The 18,890-nt window shown below is 46.1% G+C and overlaps 1 protein-coding gene across 2 annotated transcripts; it reads right to left on the bottom strand.

The window, feature by feature from the left end:
- Positions 1 to 282: 282 nt before the first annotated feature.
- MINAR1 (membrane integral NOTCH2 associated receptor 1) lies at positions 283 to 18,575 on the bottom strand. Of its 2 annotated transcripts, XM_085070455.1 has the most exons (4): positions 18,279 to 18,573; positions 9,376 to 11,731; positions 7,672 to 7,926; positions 283 to 4,127 (listed from the first exon to the last, which is right to left on the bottom strand). In XM_085070455.1, exons 2-4 carry the CDS (start codon positions 11,683 to 11,685, stop codon positions 3,930 to 3,932), a joined length of 2,763 nt encoding a protein of 920 aa, XP_084926581.1. In that variant the 5' UTR covers positions 11,686 to 11,731; positions 18,279 to 18,573; the 3' UTR covers positions 283 to 3,929. The 2 variants fall into 2 exon arrangements, with proteins under 2 accessions (XP_084926581.1, XP_084926582.1); XM_085070456.1 differs by lacking the exon at positions 283 to 4,127 and having other exon boundaries at positions 7,741 to 7,966; positions 18,279 to 18,575.
- Positions 18,576 to 18,890: the final 315 nt, after the last annotated feature.

Genomic DNA, 18,890 nt, shown 5'->3' with positions numbered 1-18,890 from the left:
ATTATGATTAGTGTCAAGAGCTAATCTTCCAGAAGCCCAAACAATGTGATGCAAAGGAGGTTTAAAAAGAAACCAAACTCATTTTTCATTATCTTCTGCCATCTTATTATTTCACAAGTTAGAAATCCATTAGCAATTCTGCCAAGAACTAAATAGGCTGCTTAGTTATCTAACACTGAGACATTCACATCCCATGGCTATCTTGATGTCCCTGAGAAAAAAAATAAACAGGAAAAGCAATGGAGTAATAAATTATTATAACTGTTTCATTAAAACTTAGGACACTGTAATTTTCAAGTTTATTTGGTGTTATATTTAAATGAACCAAAAGGCAACATTGTACAGTAACATTATAAAATAAAATTATTACATAGTACATTAACCAAAGCCCCATTAAAAAAAAAAATTCCTAAAAAGTCATTTGGGGACATATCCTATTCTTGCTCTTCTGCACACATGATTTATTAAGCTCATTTAAAGCAGCACTCTTTTTTAAAGAAAAGAAAATGGGATTTGCCCCCAAAATGGAGTATCTTTTCTTATAGTTCTTGCAGTTTCATTTTATCATGTGTAATATATCAAGTTTATAAGGCATAAATACGAAAAACAGTTCAATATGCTCATCATAATTTTAATTAAGTAATACAATCTAGGACACTTTTTCAATCACACCAAGGATTACAATGTACCTATAGCTTTAGTTTCTTTTTTTTTTTTTTTAATACAAAAGTCTATCATATAGTATACAGCGTATTCTAGTTGGTAACTGGTTCACAAGGTTGATCACAATATTCTTGCAGGTTAATATGTCAGGATTTCACCTAGTTTGTACACTCTGTGCAGGGCTCCTCCTTCCATGGCTGCTCTCCTCCAGCAGCAGCATCCCATCGCTCCAGCTCCTTGCCTAATTTAAGAATGACTCTGTGCCAGATGCAAATCCCACTGGGAATGGCTTGGGATGCACATCCCAGTGGTGCTAAGGAGCTGCCAGAGGCAGCCAGGGAGGGGAGGAGACAGCAAGGCAGCAGCTCACAGAGGTGTTTGTGGAGCAGGGAGTCAGGCTCTGCTCTCCCAGCTCCCCTCAGGCTCCTGGCATCATGGAAATGCTTCCAGAGGCTGCAGGAGCTGAACTGAGCCCCAGGAAGGAATCCACAACCACAACCTGGTGTGTAAGGAAACCCCTGGCCGATGGAGTGGGTGCCACTGGCTGCTTGTGCAAAAGAAGGATGGGCAAAAGCACCTCAATAAATTAGGGGCAGCATGGGTGCTTGGGATGCTGAGTGCTTGGGCTGGGCCAGCTTCACCTCACTCACAGCTCCATAACCTGAAAAACCCTTCCCAGGATTTTGGGCATCACTAATGCAAAGCCTCACCTGATGCCAGCTGGATGAGTTGCACAGACAGAAAACCCAATCCCTGCACAGACAAAACCTGTGATCAGTAACATCTCCCACACCCTTCTCCTCTCTCCCCCTTAAGCTGCTATTTTCTAAAATCAGATTACTGAAATGCCCTGGAGAAAGCACTGCTGATTTGGGGCTGGGGGCAGCAGGGCCAAACCACTTGTGGTAGTGCAAGAGGGAATGGTGAAGGCAGGGGCTCTGTCCCCACTCATCCTGCCCCTCCAAGAGCCTTGTCACTGCTGCTGTGGGCAGTGGGGGATTGGCACTGTGCCCCCACAGGGCCACACTGCTCCCTCCAACAGCACCCCATGCTGCTGTCACCAGCCCAGGAGGGCTGTCAGAGGGCTTTCTGGCATTACCTGAAACCAGGAATAGTTTTTTCTACATGTACAATCAACCTAAATTGTGCATGAGGTAAACTGCTGAGCAGTGTCCTCCAGAGCTTTTTTCACATGCCTAATATTAGATATCTTGCTGGCAGCTCTGAATCATCCCCAGAGGTTTCTCTACCTGTCTATATTTACTACGTATGGATCCTGAGCTCCTGCACTCACTCAGGTGCTCTGAATCACACCATAACCAAAGGCAGCCTAAAATAGACAGTGTGAATTGCTCCCTCCCTGCTGTGACTCCATCCTGCAGCATCTGGGAGGAAAGGGAAATTATCTTAGTAGAAAGAAGGGGCCAAAGCCACAGAATTTGGGTCAGGATTCAGGCCAGGCAGGCACAGATTTTGTCAGTGGGCCTATTCTTGATTTGCTGATGGGACATCCAACCCTGTGCTTCCACTTTTTTTTCCTGATAGATCAACAATCCCAGGGATCACCTATCCCTAAATAAAGCACAGCACGTGAGCAGCACATAAACAGTTCTCCAGCTGCAGGAAAGAACTGACACACATCTAAAGTCACAACAAAGCCTTTGCCTCCCACACACCCTTCCCTCAAATACTTTTTTTAAACCAGCCAGAAACAAACAGTGAGTGCAGCACATCCCAGAGAGCCAGAGGAAGGAGCATCCAGTGCTTTCTTAGCTGCTGTGTCATTGTGTAGAGAGGCTGCTTCTGAAGAAACCAAATTACCCTACATAAAGAGCATTCACTAAAAGAATCTCCTTTCCCTTAGAGGACCAGCAAGATCACATTATTTCCTGAAAATATTTTTTTTTTTTTTCCCTTCAATACTTGACAGAAGAGTAATACTGTCTGGGTATTTGCTTTCACTAACCATGACAGGCAATTTCTGTCCTAGCTTGAGAAGTCCATCGAACCTGCTATTTGCATTTGGGATAAAGCATCAAATGGACATTTCCCACGGGATACAGACTGCTTGCTGTCTGGTAGAATCAACCACCATCCCTAAGTACATTAGCAAGAGGGAAGCAAAAGATCCCCCCATGCTGAACGCATTGCATCAGCAGCAAGTTTCTACCAGTGCTGAGAAATTGTGCCCTTAATATAAGTTCTCAGTAACCACCAGCCCTGCTGCTTGAGGAGCACTCGGAACTGTATAGAAGGCTTGCGGGAAAAGAACCTCCATTAGTACCCATTATGCTGTGATTTATGTTATGGGCTTAAAAATAGCAAAAAATTAAACAGTTCTATTTAACCTACAGTCTAAAAAAAGGCACAAAGACTTTGTGGGAAAAAAAAAAATTCTAACTGTTCAGATTACATTTCCAAGAACTTTAACAGAGCGTTGCTGTGATTTGCCAGCTTTGCTTGCTGGCAGGAGTGAAATTGAGACAATTTCACTGTCTGCAGAGGTAAAGAATACCCTTTTGGCAAGGCAACTTTGCCAGCTCTATGCAAATGTTATTCAACAGAAGTAACTAAAACCTCTTGTGATTGCTTTAAAACATAATCTTTTTGGTCTGCAGCACATTGCACTTATCTAAGCACTCAGTGATGATAGAGTGGGTCTTAGGGCAAGACCAAATACAAAGAGCCCTTTTTAATCTGAACATAGGAATGAACTCTGTTCACAGCTACACAGTCTGCTTTCAAACAAATGATCATGAAATACATAAATACTATAAAACAAATGCAATACATTCAGAGTTTCCTACATTGTAGAGAGCTTTTAAGACTTTCTTAGCTCCCTGATGTAATGCATATAGAACATTCCCTTCTATACAGTGCTACCTCCATGTACCCACATCTCCTTTAAATGCAACATAGCTCAGACAACCTTCCTCTTTTGCCTGGATTCTCATCAGTCTCTGATTCTGTAAAACATTATATCATTTCTTTAGGAAAAAAAAATATTGCACTTTTAAAAATGCATAAAAATTGAACCGAGTTCCTGTTAACTTCACCACGCAGTCTGTTATTTAAAATAGGACTTTTCCAAAAACGTTTCTCTGGTTGTTCTGCGTTTTGCCTTCACTTACAGCATCCTCCACCAGCATACCCTCAGAACACTGTTCCTTAGCGAATTCCTCACAGTTTTGCCAGCAGACATTTGACACACAGCGTGAGCTACCAGAGCCACACATGGCTGGGAGTCACAGGTGTGTCCCCAAGGCTCAGGATTTCATGGTACAGATGGGAACCACAATGACCAGGATAACTGTGCAAGCAGCTGCTGCGATCAGGGCAGCGATCTTGCAAACCTTGGCTCTCCTGAACTCAGCTTCTTTCCGTTTCAACAAGGAATCATAGCCAGGAGTGTAAATGTCTTCCATCCAGTATTCCAAGTTGTTCGGGTTTAAAGATTCTTGAGTCTAAAAATTAAACGGAAACGGTTGTTAATTGTCTGGGCTCTGCCATTAATAAAATAAATTAATAAAGCAGATGTGCCTGAAAGACTCCCAACTGCACCTGGATCTGCTGTCAGGATAAAGTGGGTTATTGCCACTCCTCACACCCCTGCATCTCCTGGTCCCAACTCCATAAAGCTGACGAAAGTGATAACAAAGTACTGCAAAAAATAGGCTCCTGCCACAGTAAGATTCTGCTCCAAAATCCCTCACGTACCTCTGATTTACCGGAAACTTCATCATCTTGGATGGCATTTAAATAAGATCTCTTTAATCTGCTCGACAGCAAAGATGTCAGCAAGTGCTGGCCTGTTACTGTTAATAATCTTTAAATTATTAAAGCTCAGCTGATGGGAAAGGTTCTTAATATATGCTCCTCATGCACTACATTTTACAAAGCTAACCCTAATTTTGGTACCATGACTTGCTTGCAGGGCATGATTACCCAGCCCCATCCAGTACCCAATCCTGCTGGGGGGCAATCTGCAGACCCCTCCTCTGGAATGGCTTAAGACACAAGCAACCTGAAGAACTATATTGGTATTTCCACCTGAATTATTTATTTTTTATGTCCTACAGTTTTTTTATTCCAAAGTATTTATGACCTCCTAAAGCTTTCCATTTCAACCTCGCTTGTTTTTTCCCCTATAACATCTGTGTTAGAGGAAAATGGGGGGAAAACCAGGGAAACCCAAACATTATACATTATATAGAATTTATCTGCAGCAAAGAATAAAGCAAAAAGAACATTTTGAAAGAGGACAGCCTTTCCCCAAAGCTGTCTCCTTTATCTGGGTCTCCAAAAGTCTATTTCTTTAAAAAAAATACAAAAGATTCCACATAAAAATATCGCAGTGAGAATACCCTAACACACACCATTTCTGTGCTCGTAACAGTCCTGATCCAAAGCTTGTTGGACCCTGCAAAGAAACTCCAGCTGACTTGAGAGGGATTTGAGTAAGCCTTTAATTGACTAATTCAGATTTTGTGACCATGAGCTACTGGCTGAAACTTTGCTTTGCCTGATAGCAGCATTTGTTTGATGTACAGAACTACTAAAAGAAGTGATTTTATAGCTATCTCAGAAATAAACAATGAAAATTGAGCTATGGTTTTATGATCATTCAATGGACACCTCTAAGATAGTGTTAGGATGCTGAAATAGAGGCTATCAGCCACCTCTGTGATTGTACCATTTGGGCTTTGAATGACTTGTTCCAGCCTTCTGAAAAAAAAACAGCAATCTCATCTCTAAAGGCATCAGAAAGCAGCCTGACACTGTTTCATCCCAGTGGATCATCAGACACAGAGCAAAGCAATGAATCTCACACAGAGCCCACACCTGGGACAAGCTATGGGCCTGACTAGTTTTGCAATTTCTTTTTTTGGAGGAAAACCCAGCAGACTTGCCAGGCTCCAGGAGAAATTTTAAGTAAACAAAGGCAGAAAAGCTCTAAACATAGGCATACTATGCTTCAAGAAAATTGCAGTTTTGGACCCCTCTGCCTTGGCATTGACCTTTTAACTACCTCAGAAGGAAGATGCATTATTAAAAAGGCCCATTACTGTTAATCAGCTTCCTTTCCCATTTCATTGCCAGACATAGGAATGTTCATTAAGGCATAATGTATTTACTTTCAGTTCTAATAAACTTAATCACTGGGGAAAAAAAAAAACCACTCATCAGTCTGTGTCTATTTTTTAAGTTTGTCAGTAAGCTCCATTATAAAGTCTAGACATGGGCTTTGCGGGGTAGATGCAATTCTGACAGTCTTTTTGGAGACAATCAAACCAGTAAACTTCTATCACCTTTATCCTAAAGATAAATGATGGCAATAAGCCGATTTCTCTGGTTTGCTCACAGTCACGCAGAGCTGCTTACAGAGAACAAAACAGCCCTACGAGGAGCAGATGGAGAACACTTCTCCCAGGGGAGCTTTGCTCCCAAATATCACCTCCCTTATTGTCTCATACAGCAGGTAAGGGATGCTTTGTGACTGCCTGCTGCAGAGGAACTTCTTCCAGCCTATTCCTACTCTAGCATACAGCCTGCAATGCCAGGGTTAGGAATTTAGTAAGCCCTCTAAAGCTTTTAAGACCCAAAAAGCAGCAGGGAGCTGAGGCAAGATGCAGCCTGATCCCTGTGCTGCTTGGTTTCTCCCCAAGTGTACTTTAGCTACAGCAAGGAGCAGGGGCTGGCAAGGACAGGGAAGTTTGCATGAGCCAAGCAAGGAGGTGAATTAGTTGTGCACAAACACTCATGGGAGTTGCACCCCAACACTGTGTGGGTGATGGTTTCAAATCCAAATTAGCCAGCTTGGGGACCTGAGGCACAGCATCCTGCTGCTTTCCTAGGGATTAGTCTGATGGGTTTGGAGCTGGCTGAGGTACCTCAGCACTGAGGCACCGAGGGCTGGCATGGAGCAGCAAAGTCTCAGACTCTTCCATGCCACTTTCCCTGGCAGGCAAGCTCTGGAGACAAGCAGGCTCCCTGCTTGGGCATGGCTGCACTCCACAGACTGCTGGCCACAGAGCCCAAAATGCCTGAGGTCAGCACCAGACCCCTCACTGGTTCTACATTCTACTGTCAAAGTGCATATAAGTGATACACAGTCATTTACACATCAGTGGGGATTTCATTGTGTGACACATCATGGGTTTTGAGACCAAGTAATTCAACATTTCTTTGGTCTTCACCCAATTTGGATGTCATCCTTCAGGCTTCCTCTTTAAACCTCTGCTCAGATATCTTTCTTCCTACAAGATGTCTCGTGTTTATCAGACTATGCAGGGTATCCAGTGTGGGTGCTCATTTATGTGTCAGGCTTGTGATTTCGTATTGGGGAAACGTAAAGGCAAAATTTGAATTTGTCTCCTGGTAAGTTGCTCTGCTGTGCTTGTTGAACAAGAACCTGCACACTTACAAGCTGAACTAAAATGCAAACTAGACACACCATTAGTTGCCTGGCTGGTTTCCAAAACCCACTTCAAAGCTGCAACAGTGACGTGTTTCAAAACCAGTCGTGGTATTGAACATCTCCTACAAGTATTTTATGTCTTGTGTTCCTAGTAAAATGAAGAAAAAAAACCAAAACAACAAAAAAACTAACACTGCAATTCCCTGTGAATAATTCAGAGAACAAAGACAGAGGAAAAGGAAGCAGTTCCAGCTCCTGCACACTCTGCCTTGCTGCAGTTAGGGACCAGTTCACCTCTGCACTCCCTTATTCCCCAACTCTTCTGTAGAGCTACTAAAACCATGATGGCTTAGAAGATATCTCTCTCCATTGCAGAATAAGCTGGGAGCATCAACCTGTCAAGGATCACCATTCAGCAATGAACCATTCACATTCTTCTTTGTCCCTGGCCAGGATGGATAGGGATCAGCAAGATTAGAGGCTCAACAATTCACAGCTCCTTCCTGAGCTACCCAAATCCCTTCTTTAATGCATATTCTGGCAACGTCCATTTGCAATCACGCCATTCAAATTAAATAAATGGGACTCACTTGTAGATCCAAGGCTGCAATCTTGCCTTTATCCCCCGAATTCCTGGTGTATTCCTCTATTGTCCATGATGGCTGGGCTCGTTTCACTTCAGCCAGCTCTGTCAGCCTCATGTCTGTGTAGAGTGGGTTGCTTTTCATGTGTGACTTGAGTGATGCAGGGTAGGGATGAGGACTAAAGACTTGTTCAATCAAGAAAGCGTCTTTTGGTTGTTTAGAGAGTCTATGTGGCTGTGGGATTTCGTATTGCCTGTCTGCCTGCAATAGGGTTCAAAAGAATTTGAGAGAAAAAACAAGACTATGAGGGAGTTAAACACAAAAGACAGAGATATTCCTTTCAGAGTCACCATATGATAAAACGTTTACCAGCTAGAACAAAGGTTTTGGATGGTCTTAATCCATTTGCCCACCTTCTTCTCGCAACCAAACCAAAGAGGTGTTTTACAGACACAACTCCACATTCACTATAACATGCAGATGCAGCAGAAGAAATTCACGTTTTCTGCTGTTTACAGATCAAAAAACTACTCTGAAAATGGCCCTGACACCCAGAGAAGCCAAGCTGATCTGCAAAAGCTGAGAAACACAAGAAGGCTTCTAGGCTTCTGTTTCCAGATCAAATCCTAACATGAAGCAATCTTGAGGGAAGTCCCCAGCCTGACTCTGCAGCATCCATGGGACTATCCAGTGTCAGCCACAATCCACTGCAGGAGCGAGGAAGGGACTCTCAAAGTCATGCCATCCTGAGCAGAGCAAGGCACAGAAAAGCCAAGGCTTGAGCTTAATAAGGATGGTCTTTTCCCTCCTCCGCAGTCTAGCAATAACCCATGGTCGACGGTTTCTTGTTCACCCAACCACATCTATTTCCATCAAACCTCTTCCTCTCTTTTCTCAACCCTTCTCTGCCCTCACACCCCACTTTAGGGAGGCAGAGCATGCCTGCCATGTGGTCACAATAGACAAGGAGCTGCAGGAACCCCTCCCCAGACAGACACAAGCACCCACCCCATGCACAGTTTCACCAGAGCAGCACCCAGAGCCCAGCCAGGACATCCGTGGGGTCTGTAAAGGGGGCTCTGGGCAGCTGCTGGCAGGATGGGCAGAGTTTTTCTGCCCAACCAAACCAAGAGCCCAGCTACACTGCAGTTCCACAACAGGAGGCTTAAGACTCAATTAGGTGACCATGAAAGTTAGATAAAGAGAACATAACTACTATGAGCTTCTCACAGTACATATACAAGGGTTTTTTTTCCTTAAGGCATTTGAATTCATGAATCTGTTTTGTTGGCTTTTAAATATATACATACTTCTCTGATAAAAGCCATTGCAATTCAATTTCAAAATATCCCTTCTAAAACAATCACTAGAGAATTTCAATTTTCCCCACACTCTTTTCACCAAGGTAATTACTAGGCCTCCTTATATTGCTACTGATGATGAAGAACACCATCATCTTCCCAAGATGTCACCCACACTACCCCCCTCCCTTTGCAAAAAAGCAAAGCTTTTAAGGAGCAACTTGGCCATTTTGCAGCTGCCAAGCAAGAACCTACAGGTACAAAATCAGTCAATTATGATAACAATAAAGGCAGGCATAACACAGCAGGGCAAAGCATTATCATACCCCAAGGCTTGTGATGACCATGGAAGACATTCATTACTACATTATTTTTAAGCATTTATTATGTGCGTTAAAGTTGAAATTACCTCTTTAGATTTCCTGTGCCAGTCCTTATTTTCTCCTCCATCTCTCTCTTTCATCTCCTCCTCTGTAATGCCAACTTGGTTGGTGTAAGTAATAGCTCTCCAGTCTCGGGGAGAGTTTGAAATACTTGCTATTTTGGATTCAGTTGCACTGTTTTCTTCTGTTAATGATCTTGATGATCTCCTAGTAAACAAACTTTTTTTTAAGGCTTTTACTCGAAGACTCTCGCTATTACTTCCACTGGCATCCGAACAGCACCATTCTGGATTATTCTCCAGTTTGCCTCCATGAGGAGTGTTGTGGCACTGAAATATCTGTGGGGAGTTGCTCTCATCTGAGGCAGCTTCACTTGTCAAAGAATTGAGATCTATTTGTACGCTGACCTTCTCTGGCTGCTGGATTTTTTGATCCAGCTTGCTTAATTTTCCCAGGACTTGAGAGATTTCTTCTCGGACACCTGAGAGAGATTCCAGTTTCTTCTCTATTTCGCCAATCCTCAAGACTAATTTGCAGACACTCGTTTTCAGTTCATCATCTGTGTTGCTGACATCTGCCCTGACCACTTTATCCAATTTGTTACAGGCACTCCCGTTGGAGATCTTAGTCAAATTGTGCTCAGGTGAGCTCTCACAGTCTGATTTATGCACCTGAGACAAGGAACCAGTGCTGTTGTAGCACGAGGACTGCATCACTCCCGTGGACCCGCTGATACTCATGTCATCCAAAAAGCGAAAAATGTCACTGATGTCATCACTCACAATTTCAGAGTCATCATCCGACTGCTTCAGAGAGTGCCGCTCACCATATTTGCCTTGCCCTGCTGCACACAAATCCTTGCATTTCTTGTGGTCCAGAACCTGCTGCTCTGTTTGTGTCCCAACACTCATGGTCCTGTCAATGCTCAAGATCTGCACAGAAGTACAGTTAATGCTTTTATCCTTAAACTTTTTGACAGGCTCGTGTTTCTCCACATCCAGAATGGAAGGAATTTCCTTAGGTTTGTGCCCGTTGGGTTTCACAGCGTAGTTTGCCTGCATGATTGGTTGCTGATCCTTTGCATTTAGGTAGGACTGATGCCTGTCAACTGAAGGGAAGTTTGGAGATGGGTTGCTCGAACTCTGGTATCGCGGTTTCTCTTCAGACTGCTTCCTATTAAAAAATGAGCGTTCAAAGTCAGGGACCTCCTCAGTATTTAAACTCCAGCTTTTAGCTGGCCAGGCAGTTTGCTTGGTTGGCTTTCCAGTCCACTTTTTGGTTTCCTGGGGCCCAAGAACAGTAGTTGGACCAAAATATGTTGAAGCTTGAAGATCATCTAAACTTTCATGCTTCACTCGCCTTTTGTCTGGTATGGGAGAATAAACTGGATTCAAGTACTGGCTGCTGTATGGCATTTCAAAGCTGTGGTTGAAGAAAGTCTGCTTAGAGCTTTCTTTCCTGTTCTGAGGCTCTCTGTGTCCATCTTCTGGTGTTTTGTTGGATGGTATTAAGTTGGGAGATATTGTAATCAGATTATGAAAATCTTCTTTGAATATATTTCTCTTCTGGACACACGACTGCATCACAAACGGCTCGTCATTTGAAATGAAAGTTTCTTTTATGCCTGCGCTTATAGGCAAGGAATCCTGGTCTGAAATAGATTCATTTTCAATGTTCATGGGGAAGTATGTACTCTGCATCTCACACGGTGGGGATGTGGCGATGGAGTAGGATGCCAGTGCCTGCAGCCTGTCCAGAGAGGCAGCCCTGCCCTTAACATCCTTATTAACACCCAGCAAGAAGTTGGGTTCTGATGAGGGCACAAACTGCTGGCAGTCTTTGCAGTCCATCTTTCTGCATTTCGAGGACCTTCTGACTGGGAAGCCACGGTTGAAGTCCTGGTCATTCAGCTCACAGTTGGGCATGCAGTCAGTCACACAGTCTGCCATATTGCAGATCTCTGTGTCAGACCTGCAGGACTCAAAGGACTCCTTCTTCTTCACTTTGTGCCTTGCAACTGGAAGCTTCTCCTTGGCCACTCCCCCGTTCATTTGTATGAGGTTGAATATTGTTACTATATCTGCTGCAACCATGATTTTCTTTGATTGCTGATTGTTTACAGTGCATCTCATTTTGTCTTTGAACAAAGTCGCTGGGAAATTAGGATCCAGGCAAGCAGTGTAAAACAGCACACTTCTGAGCTTGGCCAACTGGGATAAATCAAACCTCGCACACAGGGACTTGCAGAGATCCTGGTAGGAAACAGTATTCTGCTTTGTGTCCAGCTCCTCCAAAATCTTCACCAGGAAGAGTGAGGATTCTTGGTTGGACTCCATGGCTTAAGCGTATTTCGTCGTTTAGCCTGGAAATTGCGTTCCACTTCTACAGCAACACAAAAAACATTGTAAGTCACCCACAGATAATACCCAGGGCCTTGCAATTCAGCCAGAGACGGGGCCTGACTCCCTAGCCATGCAGCCCAGGGCTTGCTTTTATAACCCATCCTCGTGTTCTGAACTTCAGGCTGTAATCCCAACATCCAGGAAATCAATACTTAAATGGAATCGGGGTTTTATCCAAGAAGGCTCCTTTATGCCAGTGTCTACTAAAGCGACCAAGTGAATAAACAGCAGAAGACTTGGAGTGGCTGAACTAATGGCAGACAGACAATCCCAGCCTGTTTGCTATGGGACTATCACAGAATTTCTTACCAACTTATGAGAGGTTCAAAGCACAGTTTGAACATCAAATCATCTGCAATAATTCTAGTCGTAGCCTAACCAGGGCTGATCTACTGCACCATGGCATGTCTTCACATCTGAATGCAAATGGCTCTCAGGAAGATTTACTGACAATAGACTTCTGACATGTTTTTAGAAGTTATCTGAGCACATAATCACCATCTTGCTTACTTTAAACCATTATTTTCTCCTCTACTCTGAGTTATCATCTTTGGATACCTTGACATATTTTTTTCCAGAAATACCTTTTCCTAAATACAAGATTAAGGAATGGAAAAGTTGCCAGGTCTCATGTGAAAAGTCTGTGTGTGTCCCATTCCAGCCCTTAAGTCCAAAATTTAGCAAAGAACAGAAGGAGTTAAAAAAAGAAACCCTGCTGAACCTTGAAACCAATCCAGCAGATGCTAGAGGGCTGGCTGCCAGTCAGGATGGATTTGAAGACAGACAAGTATCAAGGACAGAGAACATCCTCTTCAGTGATGTGCTCCCAGTGAAGCCCAGGAGTGCATTTCCATTTACCATCCCAAAATGACAGGGCAGAGGTGAGGAGCAAAAGCTGCACATCTACATGGATAACAGGAATAGCTTGAACAAGCACAGCTTACCCTGGCAAACATCTTGGGGAGAATATAAACCCCTGCACTTTCAGAGTTGAAACCAACATTTAACTATTATGGATTAGGAAAGGATGTTCATGATTTTTCATCCACCTATTATGAATATCCCTGTCAGTGGCTCTGCTGTTGGCTACTAGGAAAGACAGAGCACAGGATGATGCAGTCTGCCAATTCCTATGTTTGGTCACTCTGTCTTTGTTATTCTCACTGATAGGAATGACAAAAATATTTCTCCTTACTCAAAAAGGTATGATATCTTCCTCCATTCACTCCACCCTTAGATGACCCTGGAACTGGCCTCTCCTCCATCAAGTGCAAAATATCCACCCAAACAGCAAAGCACAGAAGTCAACATTGCAAGGTTTATTACTACTCATTCTAAAAGGCACCTTCTGGTCAAAAACCTCAGGAGTCCTGAGCACCACTCTAGAATCCAGAGCTCCTGTTTCCTCTCCTGCCCTGATATTGCACATCAGTGATTGCTATCAGTATCAGCAGCCAGAGTACTTCAGCTTTCATAACAAATAGTTACCCAAAAGAATACAAAAAGTCTCCCTATGAATTCAGCTGCTTATTTAAGTAACATCTTTCTACTGTGTGTGATCAGGAGCTGAGCAGCAGCAACGTGAATGTATTTCTGTGATTGTAAACATGACTCTCAGAAACCAATGGCTACAGGGATTTTCCAACACCTCCGCTGCATGCATGTTTGCTTTTAAAGCTCCTGCATTATGCATAGCAGCACAACTCTTCTGCCAGCTGACAAAAGAGAAAAAATGTTTTACTTTTCTGTGCTCAGCTCCAAAAAGTAATGGTAAAGGCTGGAGGAGGGTGCTTGTATCCCTTTTCTTTCTGTCAGCACAGCCTCTTTCACAGCCTGCATTTGTATTTCTCTGACATGTCACCATTAGACAATGACACCTCTCAGCTGGGTCCAAGCCCTGCTAGTTGCCACCAAGGCTACCAAGTCCTCCCAGAGTCAACTTCACACGTGGGGCTCAGAGACATTCCCAGCTGCCAGGGCATTGCAAGTCAATTTTCTGCATGTTATAAATCTGCCACTTGGGACAAGAGTGAAAATATGTCTTTTTGTCACCTCCAGGCTGAATACCAGCAAAAGTAACTATCTCCTCCTATTTGTAAAATCACAGCTTCTTGCAAACCCCTCACCTGGCTATGCATTTTCACAGCCTGATGCACACTCTGTGCTCCCTGCACTGGCCTGCCAGCAGCCTGCCTTCTCCCCACTCACACTCCTGCTATAACACACAAGTAGCCAGTTTGTGATAATGCATTTTTTAAAAGTGTCGACCCATTTTGTTCCCCACCTTTCTGTCTTTACTCTCTCATCCCAGGGAGGATATCCTAGGTACAGCTAATTGAAAATTCTTCCTTTGTACCAAGCCATTCTTAGCATCATCCCAGGTTTTAACTTCAATTCAGGTTTCTAAATGCTATGAATCTGGTAAAGCACAGGTGCAGCCTGATTTGCAAAGCTGCTGAGGGATGACAAGTTCATTAAGCTGAGAGGAATTCCTGCTGCATACCCCAAAACTCATGTTGTTTCTACTTAGCACTGAGAAGGAGCCTTGGTTTGGAGACCCCAGTCCATACCCAAGCAGCAAGGCAGAGGCACTGAAGCACAAACCCCAAGCAGGAGAGCTCTGCCAGACTGGGTTAGCTCACCTCAGACCCTGTGCTCCCAGATCCAAACCTGGCAGGTGGTGGCAGTCAGCTGTAAGGCAGTAAGAGGTCAGGGAAGTGACAGAAGCTTTGAAACATGGGTGACCAGGAGAGAGCTGAACCTGCTCAGGTGGGAATTCAGCCAGTTCATTCAACTGAGACTCAGCTACGGGAGGTGGATGTTGAAAAGGCAGGTTGTGAAATTGGATGTAGGCCTTGAGGAAAAGAAAGCTAGCTAGGAGCTGGAATAATTTCCTCCTCACCCCTTGGCTGTTTACAAACAGCTTTCTGGTGTGAGAGCACTTTAGGTGTGAAAGGTATCTCTAGGCTCCAGCCTGAGCATCAAAATTGGTGCTCCCTTGTGCCAGAGCATCAGAAACATTGCTGCCTGTGGACCATCAACAGATTTGGGCTGTGAAGAACAGGATGTACTACCCCATAAGGATAATACATAAGGGCCTTGAAATCCTGTTGCCTGGTTCAGGGATGCAAAAACCTGGTGCCAAAATTTTTAGTGGCACATTAAGCTCCTCTGTCTCTTGTCAAGCCTCCTAACAGCCTGCGACAGAGACAGGTGCTTCTTGGCAGGCCACCCCAGGAGCTGCCACAGCCCGGGTGCCAAGCACTTGGCCATGCACCATCTCAGCCATTCTGTCTATGTTCATTCATTATCCCTCAAAGCAGGACCAGAATAGACCTAGACGTGGCACAGAAATGCAGAGCTCTGAAATGAGCACAGGAAGGCCTTTTAAAGAGGGTACAGGGTCACAAAGCAGTCAAAAGCAGCAAAGGGAATGCAAGCACCCACAGCAAGAGCAGCAGCACAGGGTCTCCTCAGATGGCCTCAATTCCACCAATGTCCTCGTGCCTTACCCTCACTGCCAGCAGCCATATGCACCCTCCAAACCCCCCCTTCAAACTGACTTTGGTCTCCAGAGTCATGGAGCTCCCCAGATCTAGCTCATTTATCTTCAGCAAGACCATCTCTGACCAAAGGAGCCACTTAACATTTCATCCTTAATGATTTTGTTATATTAACACTGGAAAGGTTGCTTTGACTCAGCTTCCCCAGATTTGACATTTGCTGCTCTAATAGCACAATTATATCTCAGCATGGGCTTGTACAGCATCATATTGCACAGCCAGTCGATAGAGATTGGCTCTCCTTGCACGCAGATGAGCTCCAGACTCACCACAAATCGATGTCTTCTTGCCCTGCACCAGGAGCAATGAACTGAGCTCTCATCTTACCACTAACCCACTATCTCAGCCTCTGGAGGAGAAGTCCAGGAATATTAAGATTACAAACTGCACCCCCAGTGGAGCTTTCTGCTGCACAAAGGGAATATACTGTTCTATTTTCTGGTGTCTTTAGGAGCCAAGCCTCCGTGAAACCTCTCCCCTGTGGTTCTCCAAACCAAGGGAACCTGCAGACTCTTTCATGCAGCTTGCTTCCCTGCAGAAAAGCCAGAATGCACTTTCCCTGCTCACCACCTCCCAAATCACCACTGAGGTGGGGGTGGTCCCCTCACCTCCTAACTAGCATATAAATTCACCATCCACAGGAATACATTAAATTAGTACTGCTTCCCACTTGCCCTGGCTGCTTCCCCATGACTCCTTCAGCCCAAACAGGCTAAGGACAGCACACATTGGGGCAGATAAACCCCAGCACAGGATTCAAGAGACAGTCCCACCACTCGACTTCCCTGAGCAGCTGCAAGGTGGCAAGGTGCCCTGCACGAGTCTGAATCATTGCCACTGGCAGACAGACCACGTTATCTTCCTCTCCTATTTCCTCCTTCTTTTCCTTCCCTGCTCTTTGTGCCACTGACATTTGCTCTCCCCATTTCCCAATACCCACAGCAGGTGCAGCTAATACACAGATGTGACTGCTGGAGTCATCATTTCCCCTCTCCCTTTGATTTGCCAGCCTGGAGGGAAGCAGCATCCTTGTTTTGTTCCCTCCATGGTGACAAACGGGCCACCCCAGAATGCCACTACGGCAACGGCACACAGCGAGTGATCCTTGCATAAATTCCCTCAGAAAGAGCCAGCTACTTCAGCACAGGAGAACGTTAACACAGAGCCAGTGATATGCTGTTTTACTATTAACTTGAGCTCATAAATCATTCAGCCTGTCTTCCCAACACCAGATACTATAAAACAAGGCGGGCGACGCTCGTCTCACATGAAATGTAACCCATCGAGATGGAATTCAGTTTTTGTTTTCTCCCACGCTCACAAATCCATTTCTCTGTCAAAACACTAAGAAATTTCTGATGAAGGAATGGGGACCTCGAGCCCCATCTGGCTTCCACTGCACACAGACGAGGGAGCCGGGACTCGGGGAAACAATGCCAATTTCTGCACACCTTATTCCTCCTCCTCCTCCCTCCAGCCTTCTGCTGCCCATTAAAAACAAAACTAAAACACGCACTTTGGAGCCCTGCCTGTGCAATGGTAACTGCTCCTCTCCACCTTCCATTGAAGAGAAAAGTCCTCCTGAGCAGCCTGAGCCAGGCTGTCTCCTCCGGACTGTTCTCTGGGCTGCGCAGCAGCAGGGTGGGCTCAGTCCCTGGGGCAGGCAGGAGGTGGGTGCTGCCTCCCTGCCTGCCTCGCTGGTGTGGGTTTTATTCACTCCTTCAGAGCCGAAGGGAACAAACACCTGCAGGCGGGGAGCTCACGGTGCTGTGCAGCTGCTCTCGCCAGTGGCTCGCTGCTGTTAAACACGAGAAGGATGCACACTCTGCACCCTCCCGGGCATCCCACTGCCAACCCCCTCCGAGGTTCACCGGGGGTCGCTGGGAATAGCACTGGAAGAAGTTGCTATTTTCTGGCTCTTATCTCGTGTGAATGAGCCCTGGAAAACCACGCTTTACAAACCCAGCTCTTAACAGAGGCAGGCTCTGCTGTAAAAGGACTCTGCACAACACTTCAGCTTCCCCAACACCCCAGAATTCAGCAGTTTTAAAAGGATCTGAGTGTATAAATTAATAGGGAACTCGTGGATAAAAGCAGTGGACCCTCACGGTTGTGTCAGGGCTCAATTCAAACAGGGCTTGCCATTGATTTTTCTTGCACAGTAACATTAGGCTGATTATTTGCATTGTTCAGTTATGCAATCCAGGTTAAGGTATCTCTATGATCTGGGAAAGTGCAAACAATTATTCTAAAACGGTGCAATAAATTACTTGAATTATTACTGCATCATATACTCTTGGTTATTCTTTGCCAACTCTTAGCCCATACAGACACACACAAATACTGCCCTCCCAATACATTATTACAGTGCATCCAAGCCACATTTTTACCGGAAATTTTTGTATAAGGAGACACCACCGAAAACACCGACAGACACAAAAGTCTAATTGAATTAAACGTGAGCCATTTACCTCATCTGTGGGCAACCTGGATTTTCGTACAGCAAACCTCTAACAATCTCACTGCCACCCCGGACCTAAGTGCTCCCTCACCCTGGTGGGTCCAGCATCCCTGATCCCTCACCCCTCCAGGCTCTCTGCTTGGGGTCTGGGGGCCCTGGGGCTCAGCCCAGGGGTCACCCACTTGCTCCCCCTAAGGCACATCCAGCTGTGCAGGACTGAAGTGGATCTGCCAAAGTCCCAGACGGAGTTTCAAGATTTTGGAGTTCCCCCTTTCCCAGGGAGCTTGACATAGAGGCGGCACCCCGGGGCACCGGTGGGCACCGCAGGGGCTGGGGGGTCTCTTACCTGCACTTCTCCTTCTCCCAACCCGCGGGGGAAGCCGGTGCTGTACCCGCTAGCCAGCACCCCCGGCACCCGGAGCATCTCTGGGGCTGGAGAGGGGGGGACAGTTGTCCTGGGCGCCTCTGTCCCCCAGCCCACCCCTCCCGCACCTGGGGCTCACCTGGGGGCTCCGCCTGCCCTGGCGCGGGGAGCGCGGCCGTCACGGCTGGATCTGCCGCTGCAGCAGCCGCTTCCCGGCCAGCAGGAGCAGGAGGAGGAGGAAGAGCCCGAGCCTGAAGCCCCAGCAGGATGCCATAGCGCCGGGCTGCGCTGACAAAGGCGGCAGCAGGTTGGCATGGGAGGAGGGAGAGAGGGGAGGGAGGGGAGGGGAGAGGGAAGAGAAGGAGGGGAGAAGGGAGGGAGGGGGCTGCACAAGCCGAGCCTCCCCGCACCGCCCCCCGATCCCGCAGCCGCGGCGGGGCTGCCCCGGCCGGCCCCGGGCGCTGCGGCAGCGGCGGCTCCAGCTCCGCAGGGACGGGGCGCGGCGGGCGGGCCGACAGCTCGCTTCCCTACACCATTAGCCTGATTATTTGTATTATCAGTGCGGGTCCCGGTGCTCCTCGGGGCGGGGGACAGCGCCCGGCTCCCCCCGCACTGCCAGCGCCGCTGTCCGGGCAGGGGACAGCGCCCGCAAAGCAGGGGACAGCGCCCGCAAAGCAGGGGACAGCGCCCGCTGCAAGGACAGGCAGGACAGGGGGCAGGACAGGGGGTGACCAGCGGGAAAGGAGCTTCT

This window comes from Lichenostomus cassidix, chromosome 10 (assembly GCF_008360975.1).
Source record: "Lichenostomus cassidix isolate B80296 chromosome 10, HeHo_3.0, whole genome shotgun sequence".
Classification (NCBI taxonomy): Eukaryota; Metazoa; Chordata; class Aves; order Passeriformes; family Meliphagidae; genus Lichenostomus; species Lichenostomus cassidix.
The sequence above is the reverse complement of the archived record's forward strand: the minus strand, read 5'-3'. Positions and strand labels throughout refer to the sequence as shown.